This window comes from Poecilia latipinna, unplaced genomic scaffold (genome assembly GCF_001443285.1).
Source record: "Poecilia latipinna isolate Pla-1442-1.1 unplaced genomic scaffold, P_latipinna-1.0 Scaffold37, whole genome shotgun sequence".
NCBI classification, from domain to species: domain Eukaryota; kingdom Metazoa; phylum Chordata; class Actinopteri; order Cyprinodontiformes; family Poeciliidae; genus Poecilia; species Poecilia latipinna.
The window spans coordinates 527,134-546,729 of NW_015112653.1; the positions used below are offsets into that span (position 1 = coordinate 527,134).

Here is a 19,596-nt window from a genome sequence, read left to right on the forward strand (position 1 = left end):
TTTATATGTGGATTTTTCTTCAACCACCAGGGGGCTTTTGAGCAAATGTGAAACTTACTTTCCCTCAATGGAATATATACTCGTCAGTCACCGTTTCACTCACGGTTTTTTCCATTTGCATTCTGGGTAAAAATCTATCCAAAAGTGTCGACAAGAATTTCTTTGTTTTTTTTTACTGCAAAAACTAAGACCGGCCCCCGACCACAGAAAGGAACAGCTATGTGGCCCTCGCAGGAAAAAGTTTGGGGACCCCTGTTTTAGAACAAGCACATGCTAGCAGCAGGCACGACGGAGAAATGTTTTTAAACTCATACGCCCTCATCATGGAAACTACACAAAGAAGTTCATATGATGCAGCTTTTAAGTTGAACCTAAGCTCGGCGTGAATGAATCCGTGGTTCGGCATTGCAGACGCAGGGCTGCGTCCTTGTGGAAAACCGAGAGCAGCTGAGATGCCAGCAGCTTATAGCCCTGTGCAGCTTATATATGTATGTTTCCTTTTTTATTTTTTTTATTTTTTTTTTACTTTGTGAGGTGCGCTCTATAGTCTGAAAAACAAGGTATGTGAATACCAATGTATCATGTAATCTTAGTGTTTGTGTTTAACTCAACCTTTTCCTCTTATTGACACTGTGTCACCTGGGATTCTCCAGCAAAATATACATACGGTTCTGGACAAAAAAGAAGAGACCACTGCACTGAACCCCATTGAAAACCTCAGGGTTATTCCAAAAAGTATTGATTCCTGAACTCTTCCTGAGTTAAAACATTTACATTGGTGTTTCTAAATGCATATGAACTTGTTTTGTTGGCTACTTGAGGTCTGAAAGCACTGCATATTTGTTAATTTGACCATTTGCCATTTTCTGCAAATAGAAAATTTTTGCTTGGAATTTCAGACACATGTTGTCAGTAGTTTGGTAAATAAAAGAAAAATGTTAACTTTACTCAAACATATACATATAAAAAGAAAAATCAGAGAAATTGGGGATTTTAAGTGTCTCTTTTTTTTTTTCCAGCGTTCCACATATATGAACAGAGGAGGCATATAAACATATTGTAATTCTAACCTTCTTAGTTGCCACATGCTTCCCAGAAAAAATGTGGTAGTCTCAAGGGTGCTTTTCAGACAGCAGTAAATTGCAAATAACTTAACTTGAATCGAAAAACTTTATTATTAATAAGCTTTTGTGTGATTATTTTTTGTGCTTTAAAAGCTGACAGCCTGATTGTAGAGAGCACAATCTGTTTTAGATTAGATTTTTCTTCCTGTACTGCCAGTCTGGCAGTCTAAGCCAATTTAGTTACTTGGCTACAGCACACACTGCCTGAAAAGCTCTCTGTGATTTTGTCAAGATTATAAATGTCCACTTTTACTTCATCTTTAGAATGTTATTTAACTCTATGTAATCACTGAAATCACTCAGAAAGAAAAGGTAAGAAAAAACACATCACTAGTTCTGGAAATTTGACATAAACTGGATTCAGTTTTTTTTTTTTTAAAAATAGACATGCTTGGGCCTTTGTTTCACTATATAATAACCGAATTAGAAAGTGCTGTTTTCAGAGAATAATCCCTGGAATTAAATTTCCCTTGTATGGTAAATATTAATTTATGTGAAAACATAGCCTACTGGTATTTATAAATAAAAAAACATGAATAAATTAAGGCATGTTCAGCTTCAGGGCCAAAGATCACACTTTTAAAGCACAGCTGAGTTGAAGGGAGTTGAGAAACTTGCAGCTGTTCCTGTAATCCTCAATGTAAATATTAAAACAGAAGGCAATATTTCCAGTACTTTACTGTTAACACTAGTGTCAATCTGCATTGTTTACAGGCACATGGTGGATAAAAGTAAATCTTTCAAATCTTTATTCTAAGATAGAAATATTCTGACAAATATAGTGAAAGGTGTATTTTTCAGAATTTCAAGTCACACATTGTAAAACTATTCACACATAACATTTAGTCTTTTTACAACTGCAAACCTAAAGTAACTTATCCTGGGCAGTCTGTGTAGCTATGCTGCTATGGGCTTAAGCTGGCAGAAAACATAATAACCACTTTTCGTCATTCTCCTACTACTTTACACTTTTGCATAAATTGTAAAGTTGAACTGTAAAGTTATTTCAGCTTTTATTACATAGGAGCCACTACTGACCTGTTTAGCTTTCACACCCTACTGCTGCCAGTAATGTTCTCCTACTTTCAGTGTGCAACCCGGTCTCTCTCTTAGACATAGCCATTGGCTGAACTTTTGCTGTGACTAACTGTGTGCTCCCTCTTTCATCCTAAAGACTTAAAAAGAAACTGGCTCTGAACTTATCTGCTTAGCTCTGTTTTTCTCCTACATGAAACCACTAAAGGAACCTCTCCTGCCATTAACTTTTACTTTACTTTAACACAGACAATACTCCAAGATCACTTCTTCTGTTACTTTACATGAAACTCTGTATCATTTTCTTTTTGCTTTATTATTCTGCACTACTTGTTTTGTCTATCATAAATAACCCAAATAACATACAATGAAATTTGAAGTTGTAAGGTGAGATGTCAAAAGGTTAAAAAGGTGTGAATACTTTAGGAAGGGACTGTGTGTCTGATGGATCCTAAAGTCTAAATGATCTGTCAATGGATGGGATCGACGTGAACAAAAACGATTCTGTCTTTTTAAGATACATAATACGATCACTTAAGAATACAAATATTTCCAATATAAAAAGAAAAAAAAAAAAAAAAAAAACGAAGGAAAGGTTCTATCCAGATCCTGTGTTTTGGATTTTTGGTGTTTGCTGTCCTACTTTCCTATTTATGCATGATTTGCTGTAGTTTCTGTCTTTACTTTTGACCAGTATTCCTTAGTTGTTATTTTTCTTTTATTTATGTTAGATCTGTTGTACATTGTGGTTAGTTATTTTTTGTTATGGTTAGATTTTTTTTTTTTTACTTCCTGCTCTCCTCTTAATGTTTACTTTTCCTTGCTCCCCTGCGCCATCTTTTTCTTTCCCTCAGCCTGCCTTCGCCTCTACCCTCACAGCTGAACCCATTTACTTCAATTCCATTGTTACAGCAATTTCACTTCCAGTATTTAACCATTTCTTCTTCATTAACTTTGCACTAGATTCTCAGTTAGTTTCATGTACCTGGTCCTTGTTTGTTCCTGCTTTTACTCCTGGTGTTCCTGTTGTTTTGTAAGTTCTTCTTCAATTACTTTTTTTTTTAAATTAAATTAGTCACCATCTACTCACTGCCCCTGCCTGCTTTGTACTTGGGTCCAATCTTCACAACTACACATCATGACAGATTCCCTGTGTTAACCTAGAATGTGACCCAAAATCTTTTGGTGCAGGGTTTCCCTCTGAGACAAGCCGGTGACACTTGAAAACACCTTCACAAGGTGGCACACCACTCTAATGGAAATCCTTCACATCCTAGTGGCAGTCACATTAATCCACTGTTGATCTACAGAGGGATCAAGCTCTTCAAAAATCAATAGTGCCCTGATAAGCTTGCCTTCTGATCCTCACTGTATCCTTTAACTCCATGTGTTTTATAGTTATAAAGGCTACTGTAGTCGTTCTGTACGTAGTAAAGAAGGATGAGACAATAAGTAAGCATTTGCCTGATTTAAGGTACAGCATGGTTACCTTTTGGTGGAGGAAAATGCAAGTAGAGATGATAGAAATTAAGGGAGTTGTAAAATCTTAGCTTTTCATAATTCATGAAAGTTTGAGTTTTTTGTTTTTTTTATCACTTGGATTTGAAATGAGCCAAAGTTTTCCCATCATGCTGGCATTATTTTAAGTTCTCCCCACTCACCTTTTGTAATGAAACTGAATGGACAAAAGTGTTGGTACATGTAAAAACTTCTGAAGTTAATTAATCTTTTACTGCAGTAACATTGTTGGACTCTGAAAATCTTAGGTACATTTAATCTCTAATTTGAGTTATTTATTGTGTGGGGGAAACAGCTTTGGAAAAGAAAAAAAAACAATAGTTGTCCGCTTTTATTATGCCTTTAAACAATTTGGGAAAGCCATATTGCTATTTGCATATTCACACAGGGGAACAATCTTAAATTATTATTGTAAGCATGTAATTCCCAATAAATAATGATATCTAGTGTGTTTTTTATGTCTGTATATTCTAAATAAATGCAAAACTTGTTTCTTATAAGCTTTGGAAGCATAGTCCCCTCCATGCAGGGTCCAGTCTTCACAGATGAAAATAAACATTTCCAGTTTTGACATTTGTAGTCATTTAGATTATTGGGGCAGCCTCAATTATTTCTCAATTAAGACTGCATCACACTCAATGATTCCATTGCCTTTAAATGTTGGGCTGTATTTAAACATTTCAGAGTGAATACATGATCCTGCAATTAAAACTACATTTACACTAAGAATCTCCCATCCATATTTACCAGTGGTGGCAGCATGTTTGTTCCTGTATGTCAGTCCAGCCCGTTTCCCCGCTGAGCTGAAATGGATGAGGCTAGATTCCACTCCATATTTTGTGTCCCGCTCTGTCCTGCCGGTCCGTCTGATCCGAACACGCAGCGCTTTCCAGCAGCCCTCACCATTTCCACTTCAGCGCAGCCTCCACAGGGGCTCCTTTCGCTGGACCAAGTTGAGCCACCTTCTTGAATTCATGTGGCACCTACACAGTCCTTTTCTCTGCGCCACTTATTCTTGGCCGCGCTTCGACTTGCCGCTCTGCTCCGGGAAATGTGTCGGTAGACATTCATACTAGTTGAGCTCCAAACAACATATACATGAGCAGTCATTAAGTACCTGCGGACCTGCTGCAGGAGGGGGGAGTTTTATTTTTATTTTTTTTTTTTAATTTTACGGCTGGGAACCCGAAATCACTGAAGGACCTTTGCACAAGTGAACAATGCTGAGACTAGAGACTATCATCTGCACTTTTTCTGTGCTGTCAGTCGCAGCAAGAGCAGATTTTAAAGCACGGAACTGCAGCGAGGTGAGGGACGCTTGCCTTGAGAGGGGCTTCGCCTTCGCACATGTTCCTCACCAGGAGATCCCAGGTAAGTCTGCGCAACCTTTCCGACAGTTCAGGATTGCTATAAAGTAATTTATTAAGAATGTGTATAAGGATATATTTGGGTCACTTTAAAAAAAAGAGGGGGGCTGCATTTTTTTTTTTACCCTTTACTTGCATATTATACAGATCACTCATATAACATATCAACCACCTGTCACTTAAAAGTCCTCCTGTGAGGGATCTGCTGCTTAAAGGGCTTTAACTATCTGGATATTGATCAAGACCAGGTGAAACCTCCCTGCGTCCCTCAGCTTGCACCAGTGAGGCAACTATAGATCTGGCTGGTTTATTCATTAAAGTGAGAAGATTTGCTCCTTGTTTTTATTTATGCTCACTTCTTTCCAAAAGTTCCAACGCTGCTATAGGGTCCCCTCATGAATTCACTGATGGTTTCAGGTCTGACTGTGTCCAGCAGAGACTGACGGGTGTAAAAAGTGACTAAGTGTGCTGAAACCAGCTTCTGTCCAGTGAAAATGAAAAGAAATAGCAACGTACAGCTGTGTTACCATGGTTTCAACGATGTTTTCCGGGAACTTGTTCTAAATTGAAAGCTCTAATCACTAGGATAAACAACAATTAAATAAATAAATACAAATTAGTATTAGTTATTTTTATTTTTTAAAAATCGTATTGTGATTACTGTCTTGAAACTCATCAAGTTCATCAGTATGACAAAGGCATTAGAGTTGGGGCATACAGTTCTCACATTACTACGGGGTGCTAAAAAGTGTTACGTATTTGGCCTGACAGTCACTCTAGGGTCACTTTGTGGAAGACGCAACACTTCGTGATTATGGGTCATTTTGTAATTTTCATGGGTCAGTGTCATATTGTATGTTTTCATGTAATAAATTTAGAAATTAGAAAAAAGTAATAGGTTGTGGTAGCTGCCTTAAACTATTTGTCAAGAACTCAGTTGGGGTTTGTTGTCTCATGCATGCATGTTTAAATGAATCATGGAATGTGGAATCGGTTGTGGCTTTAATAATTTTGAAATTATTAAAGCAATGGCAATTTGCACGTTTTCGTCAAACTCACCGCTCAAACACAATAATTTACAAATTCACAAATGATCATTGGTTCAAATAAACGCTTTCCATGCAAAGTGCATCATCTTGTAACTCGTTTTTATGCTTTTATCCGAAAAAAAAAAAAAAAAAAATCTGTGTTTTGTCCTTAAAAAAACATAGACCTTGAAATATAATGCTGTTTGTTCAAGAAAACTTCCAAGCTGTTAACCAGTTAGAGAGAAAAATGAGAACATTTTGAGGAGAGTATGAGAGTTAACTTTGATTGGATTACCTTCGAGGCACTAAGTGGCTGCTGGAGGCAAAGGGCTACTCGTATTGTTTCCTTTTGAATGTAGTAAGGAAAAAACATCCTCAAAATGCTTTCCTCCCAAAGTCCAACATGTTTAAGATTCTTTTGAAATTCAAATATCTTTACTTTTACATCTTTTTGCCTTTCTTCTGAGATAAATTGTCTGAGAGGATGTGTTCTTAAGGGTTTTCTGCTTTTAAAATCATGGTAACACTGTGCTGTTTTAATGGTAATTTCATTTTAAAACAGCTATAAACTGCTGAAAAGTTATCATGATAATCATTAAAACCACTGATTGCTTCATACCTAACAGTTATAATTATTATTATTTTTTTTATTATAATGCCTCAGCCAATTAGGAATAGATTGGAATCAGTTTTATTCTGATCACAGTTGTGTTTCCGCTATTCAACAAATGCGTCAAACCAAAGTCTCCCAACATTTTCTGTCTATAAATACGTCGACCGAAATCATGTACTTTGATGCCCTATTCTTAGTTTAATAAAAAAAAAAAAAAAAATTCTGATAAAGCTTAGTGACACATCCTTTGATGCATAAAATTGGATGGCCTCATAGTTCTTTCATTTTCAGTTGGATTCAAAATTACTATATCAAAAAAAACCTGAAGCTGTAATCACTCATATTAATCAGGTGTTCAGATCTAAAGGAAAGCAAAATGTTATCAGCAAGGAAATATTACAAGTGCCTTTGTTTTTTTTTTTTTGTTTTTTTAAAGGTTTTGTCTGTATTTATTAACAGTTGTCAGACAAGAAATTGAATTATGAAAAAGAGGGAGAAGACATGCAGCAAAGGTCATCAGGTCAGGACTTGTACCTGTGACAGCCTCGTCAAGGACTAAGGCCTCTATCTATGGGTCACGCTTTACCCCGGCAACACCACTACATCTGTTTTCAATGTTCTTGTTGACGTCATTGTAATTGTGCAACCTTCTACAACATTTATTACTTAGAAAGACACAGAGAAGACATAATGGAGCGCATACAGCAATTGGCACACCTATGGACATACTTGTCGTTGTTGTGCACTGAAATTTTCAAACCTTATGCTTCTTTCATTTAATTAATGCATCGTTCACTGCTGTTGCCTTAACTATAAGCATATGATGTGCACGTTTTAGCTAAACTTGGATAATAACATAACTCCTAGTTTGAACTTGAAACCAGTATTTGCTGTGCAGCCCAAAACAAATCAAATCAGTTTTAAATGAGTTCAAAAGGCTTTGTTTTCAAGCTGTCCCAGTCGGATTGTCGCACGTCATTAGCGTAATGCGCCATCATCAGCGAGCCTTTCCATAAAGCAGGGAATCTGGCACACGTTAAAGGCTGCATATTTGATAACAGGCACACCTGTTCAGGGATTGGTTGAATAACAAACTGATTAAATCATATGGATCTGTGTTGGTTGACATCATAGCTAATCTCCCAAATGAGTGATACATTTCTCTCTTTTTCTTTAATATCAGAATAACGGCATCCTGAATACTTTTGTTGTGATCTTTGAAGAAGTTACAAGATTAAAAGAATCCCTGCAGAGACAACATGTAACTCGGCAAAAATCGTCTGCTGCAGACATGCGGCTTAGTGCATCGTCTTTATTCTAACAGTGTAGATCCCACATTAAATCATGACATAACTAATAAGTGAATTAGCTTCTAGATTGAAACGTTAAATTGTCAAAAGTGTAATTTAAAACAACTGTATGCAACAAGTGTAAGATGGCAAACAAAACATTTCCATTGTCTTTCTATTAACTCATGCGATTTAGAATGATCTCCTTTCTAGTTGATCATCCAAATTGAAGCAAATGTGTTAGTTTAATAACCAATTATAAATAACAATTTGAAGCATTAAGTTTATGTCCTTCTGAAGAGTGGAGAAAGTACTTCTTATTTAAAAAAAAAAGGTGGAGCAAGCTTTATTTGCTTCACTTTTTTTTTGACTCCTCAAAAGCCACAGTAATTTATTCTTGACTTAACCTGTGCCTCACTCTCTGCTTTGGAAACAATAGTCTCCTCGTTGGAAGGTAAGGTTTGCTGGTCACACAAGTAGTCAGGAATGGAGAGGAAGCTTAAACACACACAAAAAAAACCCTGAACCTAAATAAACTTTTTATGTTTTATAACAGGGTTGGATCCCTCCTACTGACTGCAAATCAGTCAAAATACAGTATAAACTTTGGAAAATAACCCACAATTCCAGAGGAGGCTGCAGGCTGCTCGGACTCCCTCTATCTGCATTGGTGACAGTCCTGTATGCTTTTGTTTCTTAAGGCTAATGATTTGATCGGTCTAGGTGCTGCTGCAGTAAATCTTTCTCTCCCACAGTAGAATCAAGATTGCAGTGACCATTTTGGACGTTTAACCTTGCCATGGCCTCTTTAAATAGACGTAGGAGTTTGACAGGAAAGAAAGGCCTCTTGGAAACTGAGCTCTGGGTTTTCCACACAAGTAAAGGGTGTACTAGTTCTGTCCCATTGAGCAACCTGGGGTCCATGTAATATTGAGCTGGGAAACTGTCAATAGAATTAACTATTAAGTTGGAGGAACTGGAGTTTGCATTTAATCCTTTTTGATTAAAAGGATTGGGGGGGGGTCGGGATGGAAAGACGGCATGTCTGGGGCTTACTATTTCAACTTGGCTAGCAGACTTTATGAACTCATTTACTCACACATTGACCTTGTTTGCAACTGGCAGTAACATTTGCCCACGCTAATTAGATCATGTCCAGACAGTGTTAAATGCAGGTGTGTACACACTGAAGGTTATCTATTTTAAAAATCTGGATTGGTTTGGCAGTCTGACCACAATCGCTCTTAAGTAGTAATGGAGGACCTCCCTCTGACCTGAAGGGACTCTCTTTCAAGCTGCAGTTATTACTCAGATAACTCTCATTTTAAAGAAGGAGAACATTCCATCACTGCTGTCAGCTAATTAAAGCCTAATAAACAGCCCTTTAAAGGAATAGATTGAAGACAGTAAATTTTATTAAATGCTTGTTGAACAGCTTTGTAGTAGAACATATATTCCCTCACAACTCCCGTCAACCGTCTCTGGCTGGTTCTGCTTACTTGGAACTGTGCATTTTTTGGTTGCACGGTGTCTTGAGTCAACCACCTAACCAGAATATCAGCTCAACGGCAGCATGCTTAATGTTTTAACGCAGCACTCTAATTGCATTATAGATGTTTTGCACAGCTAACAGTTGGGGGAGGGAGGGCTGTTTGTTTTTATCATTAGTGTCTTTTTGCTGACGCTGAGCTCGTGAAGCCACACATTATTTATTCACCTTCTCCCCTCATTTAGTGTCTCTTAAGATAGATAATTGAACCCCTCAAGAGTTTTGTTACAAAAAGACCTTCCACATTATGCAACATAGGTAATTTTCAAGCATGATAAATGTCTGAATAATAACCCAGTGCAAGTGATTAAATGTAATTATGATGTTACAGAAACACAGCGGACCTCATCTCTATCACTGAGCTGATAGTTCAGTGAATAGCATGGAGAAATGTTTACTTGCATGTAAACCAGGTAGCTGCGGGGCAGATTTTAATACCTGGTGTGAATGGTTTTTGCCTAGCCTGTCTGTATATGTATGAATAATACAGGATTAAAATGCCATGCCATTTGCCCTTAAACAACTTTGGAACTCGCTTATATATTGGCTCATTGCCGTTTTGTAAGACTCAGAAAAGTCCAGGGAGAACATGCAAACTCCTTGTAGAACCCAGTAACTTCTTGCTGCACCACTGTAGCGTTCATTATGACCAGACGCTTACATTTTTGTGCCGTCAGGTCATAGAAAATCTCTCCAAAGATTCCTTTTTAAAATGTAATGTAATGTTGCAGAAAAGGCTATATGTCTTTCTATGCAGAGTATGTAAACATCTATTTTTAACTTTACATACAGAATTTTATGTATTTATTTGAGTTGCTATTTTTTTATTTTGTTTTGCTTGCTTTCTTGTATATGGAGAATAAAATGAATTCTGATTCTGAACCTTTGAAATATTACCTGGTTGTAAGATAAACAGCTGGCAGTGATAGACCTTTGCATCGTTATAAAACCAGAGGAAAAGAAGGGGGAACATAGAAAGATGTCATTTTTTTAAATCCAGAAGTCCACTTTAAAGCCCATCTATAAAAATTATACACACAAAATGATAACTGCTAGCCCCTAAAACATCAATAAATGTAATTATGTAACAATAGTGGCACGGCAATGCAGGGGGCTTTCAATGTGTTAAGGAGCTGTTTAAGGGGTGGCACAGGAGCATGCATGCGTGGCAGACGGAGAAAAGCTTAAGTGACTCATTACCATGGAGTTCGTGTTGCAGCACTTGTATGTTAGTTGGTCCTTGGGGGTCTCTGTGAAGAGTGACTCTACAAGCCTTCGTGTTTCTGTTGGCCACGCAGCTGCCTCCACACTCTTACAGCTCGCTGATGATACGGGAAAAATTTCAGCTCTGATATTACTGGTCCTTGTCTGCGAATGAGTCATTTTATCTACATGCTGTGTTGTGCTTGTAAAGTGATTAGCTTCCATGGATTGATTCCTTGAAATCTCTTGTAATAGCTTTGAGCATCAGCTTTTAATATGAGCAGCGTTTCAATCCTGTTACTTTGTGAGACATGAGATTAGACTGAGACATTACACATCAAGTTATATAAGGCAGATTTTCTTTACTGTCTTTTTAAATGCTATTCATTAGATCTTACCCTTTTTTTTTTTTTTTACCATTTAAATTTTTGGCTAGCGATAAATCATCATAAATTTAAGTGCTTGGCTCAGCCCTGCTGCTCAAAAGGCATGAGTTGAAGGGGTTTTTTCCTACTAAGCCATTCCTGAGCCAATGGGAAAATCAGAATCAGTTCAATGGGAAAAAATGGACTATTTCTCCTATCGTCCTCATTTTCTAGGAAGAGGAGAGCAGAGTGACATTTCCAAAGCTTTTTTTGTTTTGGTCCACTATGTTTTATCAATTCAAAAGTCAAAAGTCTACCAGGATATTTCAGAGCAGCTGCTGCTTTCTATGCCGAGAAGCTTTTTGGAGACACTGATTCCATTTTTCAGCCGGACCTTAGACCTGCCCTCACTCTCAAAGTACCACTTGGCACATGGTTCAGTGAACACTGGGTCACTGTGCTTGACTGGTCAGCAAACTCACCTGACCTAAACCTTATAGAGAATCTGCGAGGTATAGCCAAAGGAAGGTGGGAGACACCAGATCTAAGAATGCAGGCAGAATGAAAACTGCTTTCAAAGCAATCTGGGCTCCCTTAACGCCTCAAAATTCACATTTTCTTAGGAACTGAATTTGGAGGGTCTATTTAGCTGAAACTCGTAATTATCTAATTTAGCAGAAACAAACAGTTGACATCCACTCATCCTCAATAAATTACACTATTATTAAAGTGTTAATTTAATTTTGAAACTCAAATCACCAAGTGAAGCGCTGTATATTAGTTACCGTGTTAATTACACACAGAGACTTGTGTTTTCAAGGCTTTATTTCTGTTAATTCTTACAGCTGATGAAAGGTCAACATTTAGAAGTAAAATATTTCATCTGACCAATAAAGAAAAACATTTTTTATGACAGGAATGTCATAAAACAAGGTTTTCTATTTTCAAAATCTACTTTTTTTTCTGACAAATGACCCTTATTAGCAAATTTATTGTAACTTATTAAATTATTGTATATGAGTAATGAATCTATGTATATGTCTTTGAATAAAATCTCTGCAAAAATTTTGTTCAATTATATTATAATGTATTATATTTATATTCCTTAAGACCGTCAAAATGACAATAAAAAATAAAGTAACAAATTCTCATACATTATTTTAGCAGTGTCGTAAGTAAGTCTGCTTTTCTGTTTTAGAATAACTAGGTCATGTTTCATTCAATCTGACTATATCATAACAATCTCATACCAGTCCATGCCAACTCCACATAGATTAAACTGGTCTTCAAAACATGTTTTTAGAGCTAAAAATGAAAGTCTTCGTATCCATGAGCCGTTGTGTTTGATTAGAGGAACCAGGTCAGATGACATGTCGGCATGTAGACTGTGTTATGATCCAAAGTTTAAAAGCTGAGAAGGTAATTTGACAACCCTGAGGCTGCTCCTTTGCCTGCTGACCATGGCTGAAAGCTGTCAGCAGCTACATCCCGATAAACTTGTGGATTGCAATAAAAGACCTTGGTGTTCGCTCATCCAGAAACCCAAACCGCACTCTTGTCAGTAAGTCGCGTCTAACTTTAAACTTTTTAATTCGGGTGTGACAAATTAACTACCGTGCTCTTCATCAGTCTGCATTTCCGCAGCACTCGTTAAGGATCTGATCTGTGCTTGGTCTTGTCCGTCCCTGCTGTCTCAGTTTCCTCTGAGAGGATTACCCAATGTCTGAGACTAGATATGGAAAGTGAGTCACACAGCAGTCTGCTGGATTCAGCGGAGCTTCTATTCAGCACTAACATTTGACGTCCATCTCTGTTTACTGCCAGTAAGTACAGAGAAGTGGGACAGAAATAACTGTGCTGATATTTTATGTGATCTTCTGCATACAGAAGGCAAATGACCTTCGCTGAGGACTCTGATTTGTGCAGGTTTGCCCCGGTCAATGAAAAGGGCCATAACAGTAAATACTCGCACTGACCATGTCACGTTTGCCTCTCCGGCATGCCTCACTGCAGCGGTGATATGTCGTGAAATTATTGTGACCTTTCTGTCAGTCACACGTGTGTGGAAATAGATCCGGAGGCTCCTTGAAGGGATCACGAATTTCAATAGATCTGTGGCGTGTTTATGTTTCTCCATTTCCCTCAACAAGCATCAAAATATTTGCGATGAAAGTGCAGACGATATGGCTCGTGGTTGTTTTTTTTGTGTGTGTGTGTGTGTTTGTATATGGCTGCAACAATGTTTGTGCCTCTGTTCAGCTATAAAATGTAATGTGAATCTGTCTCAGCATGGGGGGTACCGTCAGGGGGACAAAAAAAGTCCAAACAGTCATCAATTTTCCCGTGGCAGAGGGGATTTCTCAAGCGCTGTCTCCATCCTTGTGTCATCAATCATGCTTATGAATGCCAAAGTGGCCTCATGATGGGCTCTTTCAGCGGCTGTTCTGTCTGAAAGCTGCGAGAAACACTGTGCCCTACAATTTATACACACAGCACCCTGCAAATTTATTGGAACTCCTGGTAAAAGTGGGTAAAAGAAAATCTTAAAAAAAAAAAAAGTAGCTTTCATTTCAGTAGCATAATTTCAAACATAATCATTTAACAACAGCAAAATTAGGAGCCAATCAATTCTTACTATTAAAGGAATGTACAGTACATTGGAAAACCTTGGTACTTTTTCACGTTATGTTACAAGTACAAACTTTAATATATTTTATTTGGATTTCATATGACAGGCCAACAGTAAAATGAAGCGGAAGTGATTTGATTATGTTGTGTGAAATTAGCATTTTCAACCAGGACATGCAAAAGTGTTTAAAAAAGAAAAGTGTGCAATTCTCCTGTATTCTGAATCTGTGAACATGACTTTTCAAAGACAGATGACCATTGCATTTAAATGAGACATGGCTGGTTTGATTTTAACTTAGGAAGTGGCTTTAGGAAAATACCTACTTGTCAACATTTACCTAGGTTTGTAGTCAGTAATTATTAAAACCTTTGGAGAAAAAAAATGGAACTGGAAAACCCCAAATTCATCTTCCCATCTCTGACTGTGGGGAGGATTAGAAGGGAAGTTCCTTCCCCAAGTCCCCAGAGCTGACGTAAGAAATGGCCAGTTAGACGATTGCTTTAGTCACATCAACAAAGTTAATTATGTCAGTCTACAGTAATTTTATTTTTCCTGACCTGAATTTACTTTCATTATGTCTTCTTCTCTGCACATCCCAGTGCAAAGATCAATTTTAATGTTTCTTTAACAAAGGGAGGCTTTATGTTTTCAGGGCTGCTGTTTTTAATAACAAAGTACTGTCTGTAAAATATTCCTTGACTCCAATCCTATTTGTGACTCAAACATTTATCTTATTTTGCTTTTTGCCTCCAGCAGAGCTTAAGTCTAACTCTATTTTCCTGCTAACCCCCCCTTCTTAAAAATTTATATCACCAACAGAGTGTGTATAGAAGCGTGTTTAAGTGTCAGCATTGCACCTTATTTCCTGTTATAAGGTTGAGTGTGGCAGCATATCGAGCTACGTACTTTATTAATCTTACAAAGACAGGCAGAAAAAAACTTTCATTTTATTATCTACTGTATTTCTACAACATACAAATGAAAGTAAAAGCACACAGTGTTGCTGAAGCTTCTACAGAGGTTGGTTTTGTGTGGTTTTGTTCACATCGCTGTCGCACAGTTGTTGTCCTTTTTTTATAAATTGGTTTGGAAATATTACTGCATGCACAGCCATAAAAAAATAATGTTTGTCAGACTCATTTAAGCTAAATCCTCGCTGGTATTTTGAGCTACTGGGTCCTGTCAGCAACTGCCCAATTAAATTTGAACCTGCAGTTACTAAGAAAGGGATTATTATTATTTTTTTATTTCTTCCAAAAAGAGCAGGTATTAACACATTTGCAGCAGTTAGTAATCCTGCTTTTAAACACTGTTGCCCACTCAACACGGGGCTGCACGCTTCATGCTTACAAAAATAGAAGCTCGCTTACAGTCTGTTATCTCTTTCAACCTTATTCAATTTATGCAAGGGTGCCATGCTAAGGAAGTCAGACAGTGAAGTTACAAATAAAATACAGTTGAAAATAATGATGCGTAAGACTATTTGGGTGAGAAATATACATACGCTCATTGTTGTCATAAATGTTATATTTATTCTGTTTTTTTGTTTTGTTTTTTGTTTCACTTGTTTTTAATTTAATAATTATTTTGCATAGGGAAATGATTGTACAACACACAAGGGCTCCATTGTCTAAAAAATAAGAATTTCATACACAATTTTATCTTGTAGATTTTCTCTAATCCAAACAGTCAAAAATATACATGCAGGCTTAGTTGCAGGGAAGCTACATGATTTTAGAAGCTATCAACAAGCTTCTGGCTGGATATTAGGTGGAGTTGGTATAACTCCATTGAAACTGGAGCATTTTATGTCATGGACAAGGCTATGGAGAACAGCTAGCACATTTTCAAAACAGCAGCGATTGAGTCCGTTCCACAAGGTCTGTATTAGTCTGCCTTAGCCTGCCTGTGCTCCAAAACGGTTCTGATGTTTGTTTGAAGCAATGCCCTGTTGCCATACAGGGTTGAGTCCAAGTTTCAAAGATCTAACTATTTATTTGGGGTCAGGTAGGGTGAACAATTTGAAGGTAGTCCTACATTTTTATCATTCCACTCACGCCTCACCGTGGCTCCTCCACACATAGCTCTTATTTTTGCGCAAATAATGTATTCTTTGTCTTAGACCTTTTTCCAGATGCCAGTTGGAACAATGACTATTTTCTGGACAGCTCCCTCTCAGTCCAGGCAGATTGTAAACTTGCTTCACTATGAACAGTCACTCTGGAGTTTGAGCAGTTTTCCGTTTTTGGCAGACTTGAGGTGTTGAGCATCCGGACCAATTTCTTTTTATCTGAGGGTAACAAGTTTGGGTCAGATGGTTGAACCACAATCAATCTGGGTATCCCCGCAGAACGACTATCCAAGGCACACTTCAAATCTTGCTTTGGAAGGCTGGCATTGAGATTTCTGATTGACCTCCACAAAGATCTGACCTTAGCCCTGCCGTAAATGCTAGGAAACTAACCGTCTTAAATGAATTCTGTTAATCTTAGTAGGAAGAATGATCAAAAACACATAGTTCTGATTCTACAAGGCCTTTGCTAATGGCCACAAAAAGCATACAGCTTCTCTGCAACCTTGCTTCAGGACATCTATTCACATATTAATGAGATATATGTATTGTTATGTTATCTTGACAGGGTGTAGATTGCAAAAGATGCACAATATTCTCAAAAAAATTCTGAACAGATATGTTGTGTAATGATTGCACATGGAAAAAGAATTGTTCAAATCTATTGCTAAAATCATATACTCTAACAAAACCGATGACGTATATATTCTTTGTTGTCAAAGGTGCCAAGGTACTTAATGTAAGCTTCTCCAATATGAGTAATTGTTCAGACATTTTTTGGCATCTGCCTCTCCCATGATGTGTGAACACTTTGATTCTCATGGTTTATTTCTTCCTAAAAAAAAAAAAACTCTTTGCAGAGTTCCCAGTGGTTTTCTTCTTTTCAACCCGTTCACTGATCAGCACTTTCCGAAAACAATCCCCCTGATCACTGTCTGGTTCTGTATTGACTTTAGAGTCAATATTTGGCATTTGGGTGCCAACGTCTCATCTAGCCAGGTCCAAACCGAGTCATCATAAAACAAAACCCCCTCCAATGCCTCATTGTGTCTATCTTTAGCTACTTGCTGCCAGTTCTGTCTTGTTGAGAACATCTGAGGAGACGTGAGGCGAAACCTGAGTGGTTTGGATGTTTTCCTTCATATTGATTTCGAAGATGTTTTTGGATACTTTTTCTCTTTTAGCATTTTTTTTTTTTGCATCTTAGTGCTGCAGCCCAGGAACATTTGCAGTGCCTTAAGATTTAATAGCTTATTCCTATAAACATATCCATTAATCATGAGTTGAAGGTAATTATGAATGTAGGTCTTTTAAACTATCAGCAGCTGCTACATGTAATACAGCAATTTGCAATGTTCCACTTAGCAAAACGACATGCAGAGTGGCTCCCCTTCTCACCTCTCATCTCTGTGGGGCAGGGGCGCTGGGGGTTCTTCTCGGCGTGCTCCCCACATAGATCAAATATCCACATTGGACTTCACAAGCATCCGCTTGGCTTTTCATTGCATACAACTCATCAAAGGCCAGACATAGAGCTAGATATGCTAATTTTGTTGTGCTTGTCACTCCAAAATGCGGCGCACATGGCGGTGGGGAATTCTGTACATTAATCATAATGGTAATTATATCGGGACACCTTTCACAAGGGCAAATAAAGCATGCAAATATTTTATCACTATTACTCTCAATGTCAAATGCACTATATGTGGTGCTTGTATATTTATGTTCCTGTCGATAGTAAATCGAGGGTGTAGCATATTTCTTTTACCTGCTACAGTCCCTGATTTAGGCCTTTTGGGTTCCTATTTTAATAAGCATTTTTAAAATGCCAGAGTTTGATAAAATTCATGTTTCCATTTTCCCAAAGCACCTGCTCAAAGTCAAATTTTAACCTTTTAGTACCGTGTGGATGACAAACATATGATGTGAATTCTCATTAACTTACAAGAAAACAGGTTTACTTTTAATTGAAAAACTAGTTGTGTAATATCTAAGGAGATAATTAAAAACTAAAAATACTTGAACTGATTCTTCTATATGCAGACTCTTTATTTCTTAAATGAACTTTAGAGACACCTCTAGAAGGTTCATGTTTAAAACCATAAACATGAAACAAAGTTTTCTTTTTTGTTTTTCATTTTCGCTTAAATGTGTCTTGACATTTCTTGATGATAACCAACAACCTAGTGGTATATAATTATGAAATATATTACATTTTTCTATTTCAAATCTGAAAAGTATGTTGTGCATCTATACAACACCCCTATCACACCACTTATATAATCTTGTTTGACCAGCTGCTTTCTGAGGTGACCTAATCAGCCTACCTGTTTTAATTTTAACCTCAGTACAAGGCTAGCTGTTACGCAAAAGCTCCAGAAGTGAAAATATAAAAAATAAATAAATGTCACAGAGACCAGGGAGCACATCAGCGATAAAATGGTGCAGAAGTTTAAGTCAGTTTAATGTTTTTAAAACAATATCCCAAGCTTTGGAGAGAGTGTGGCTCAGCTGCAAGCCTATCAAACGCAGGTCTTCACCTAAACTGACAGGCCAGGTAAGAGGAGCATCAACAACAGAAGCAGCTGAGAGATTTAATTAACTATTGAAGAGCTTCACAGGTCCACATCTCAGGCACATGTTAGAGGCTACAAAAATGGTACGAGTTGTGCAAAGATTCACCTTCCATTTCCAAAATCACCATAAACACATAGATAGAGCTGCAAGGCAATTGATTAGATTAAGTCTTATTTTTGTGTTAGATAAGCCTTTTCAGCTATTTTGCAATCAAGAATGGGCTAAAAAAAGATTCTCTAGATGTGCAAAGTTGGTGGAGACTTTCTAAAGGCTGTAATTGCAGTGGCTGAACACAAATTCACGAGCACTTGACATGTTTTTCTTTTAAAAAAAATGCAAAACCATGCATCATTTTTTCTTCCGCTTCACAGTTGTGTGCTACTTTGTGTCAGTACTCTACCACGTAAAACTCGGATAAAACACATTGAACTTTATGATCGAAACTTGACAAAATAAAAAAAAAAGAGATGTCCAAAAGTTATGAATACTTTTATATGCACCAGTTTACTTACTAGAAAAACAGTGTCTTCAAATCTTCTTTAATATGTTCTCTGTGCTCTCAATATTTTTATGCATTTTTTTTTCTATGCTGGAACTGACACTTTTAAAATACCTCTGCATAAAAACACCCTATTGTTCAGTCAGCACTGTGTTTGTGCTGTTTTTACTGCATTTTTATCCTTGTAGCAATGGCATGTTGAGGTGGATTATTGTGATATATGTTCATAGATGAAAATAATGGTACATTTACTAGGAGCATATAGCTATCCCAAAAATCTTTATTCTTGTCTCTTTTTTTTTCTCTTTATGCAGAATCTCTGGAGGATAAAAAAAAATACTGTCGCACCATTGTACTTTGCTTCTTTTATTGTAGACGTTTTCATATCAGTGAGACTCTCTTCCCTCTTGAATATGTCCTCATTCACCCAAGGACATCTACCCATTGAAATGTTCTCCTCCCACTTATATAAAACATGAACAGGATTTTCATTATGAATTCTGACATGCCTCAAAATGTGATAAGAATACATGCATTTAATTTTGATTGAGCCAAGTGCTAATTTGAAGGAGGAACTTGGCTATTCGGGAAGGAAAACCCTCTGGAGACATTAGTCAATGTGGGGAATAGATACTGTTAATGCACCATAAGACTAGAGGCATAGACTTCAGCGCTGCAGCCTACATCTATTGTTTGTGTTAGCACAATAATAAAGCAAAAAAAAAAAAA

At 37.2% G+C, this 19,596-nt stretch overlaps 1 protein-coding gene across 2 annotated transcripts in view; it reads left to right on the top strand.

Annotated features, from left to right (window-relative positions):
• The first annotated feature begins 4,495 nt into the window (after nt 1-4,495).
• The window catches only part of LOC106954947 (glypican-6-like), a 113,485-nt gene continuing 98,384 nt past the window's right edge, over nt 4,496-19,596 (top strand). Inside the window, exon 1 of one of the 2 annotated variants that reach the window (XM_015044800.1) lies at nt 4,496-5,048. In XM_015044800.1, coding sequence (XP_014900286.1) covers nt 4,898-5,048 — 151 coding nt within the window. In that variant the 5' untranslated portion in view covers nt 4,496-4,897. The remainder of the gene's footprint in view (nt 5,049-19,596) is intronic. The other variant, XM_015044808.1, reaches the window with a different exon arrangement.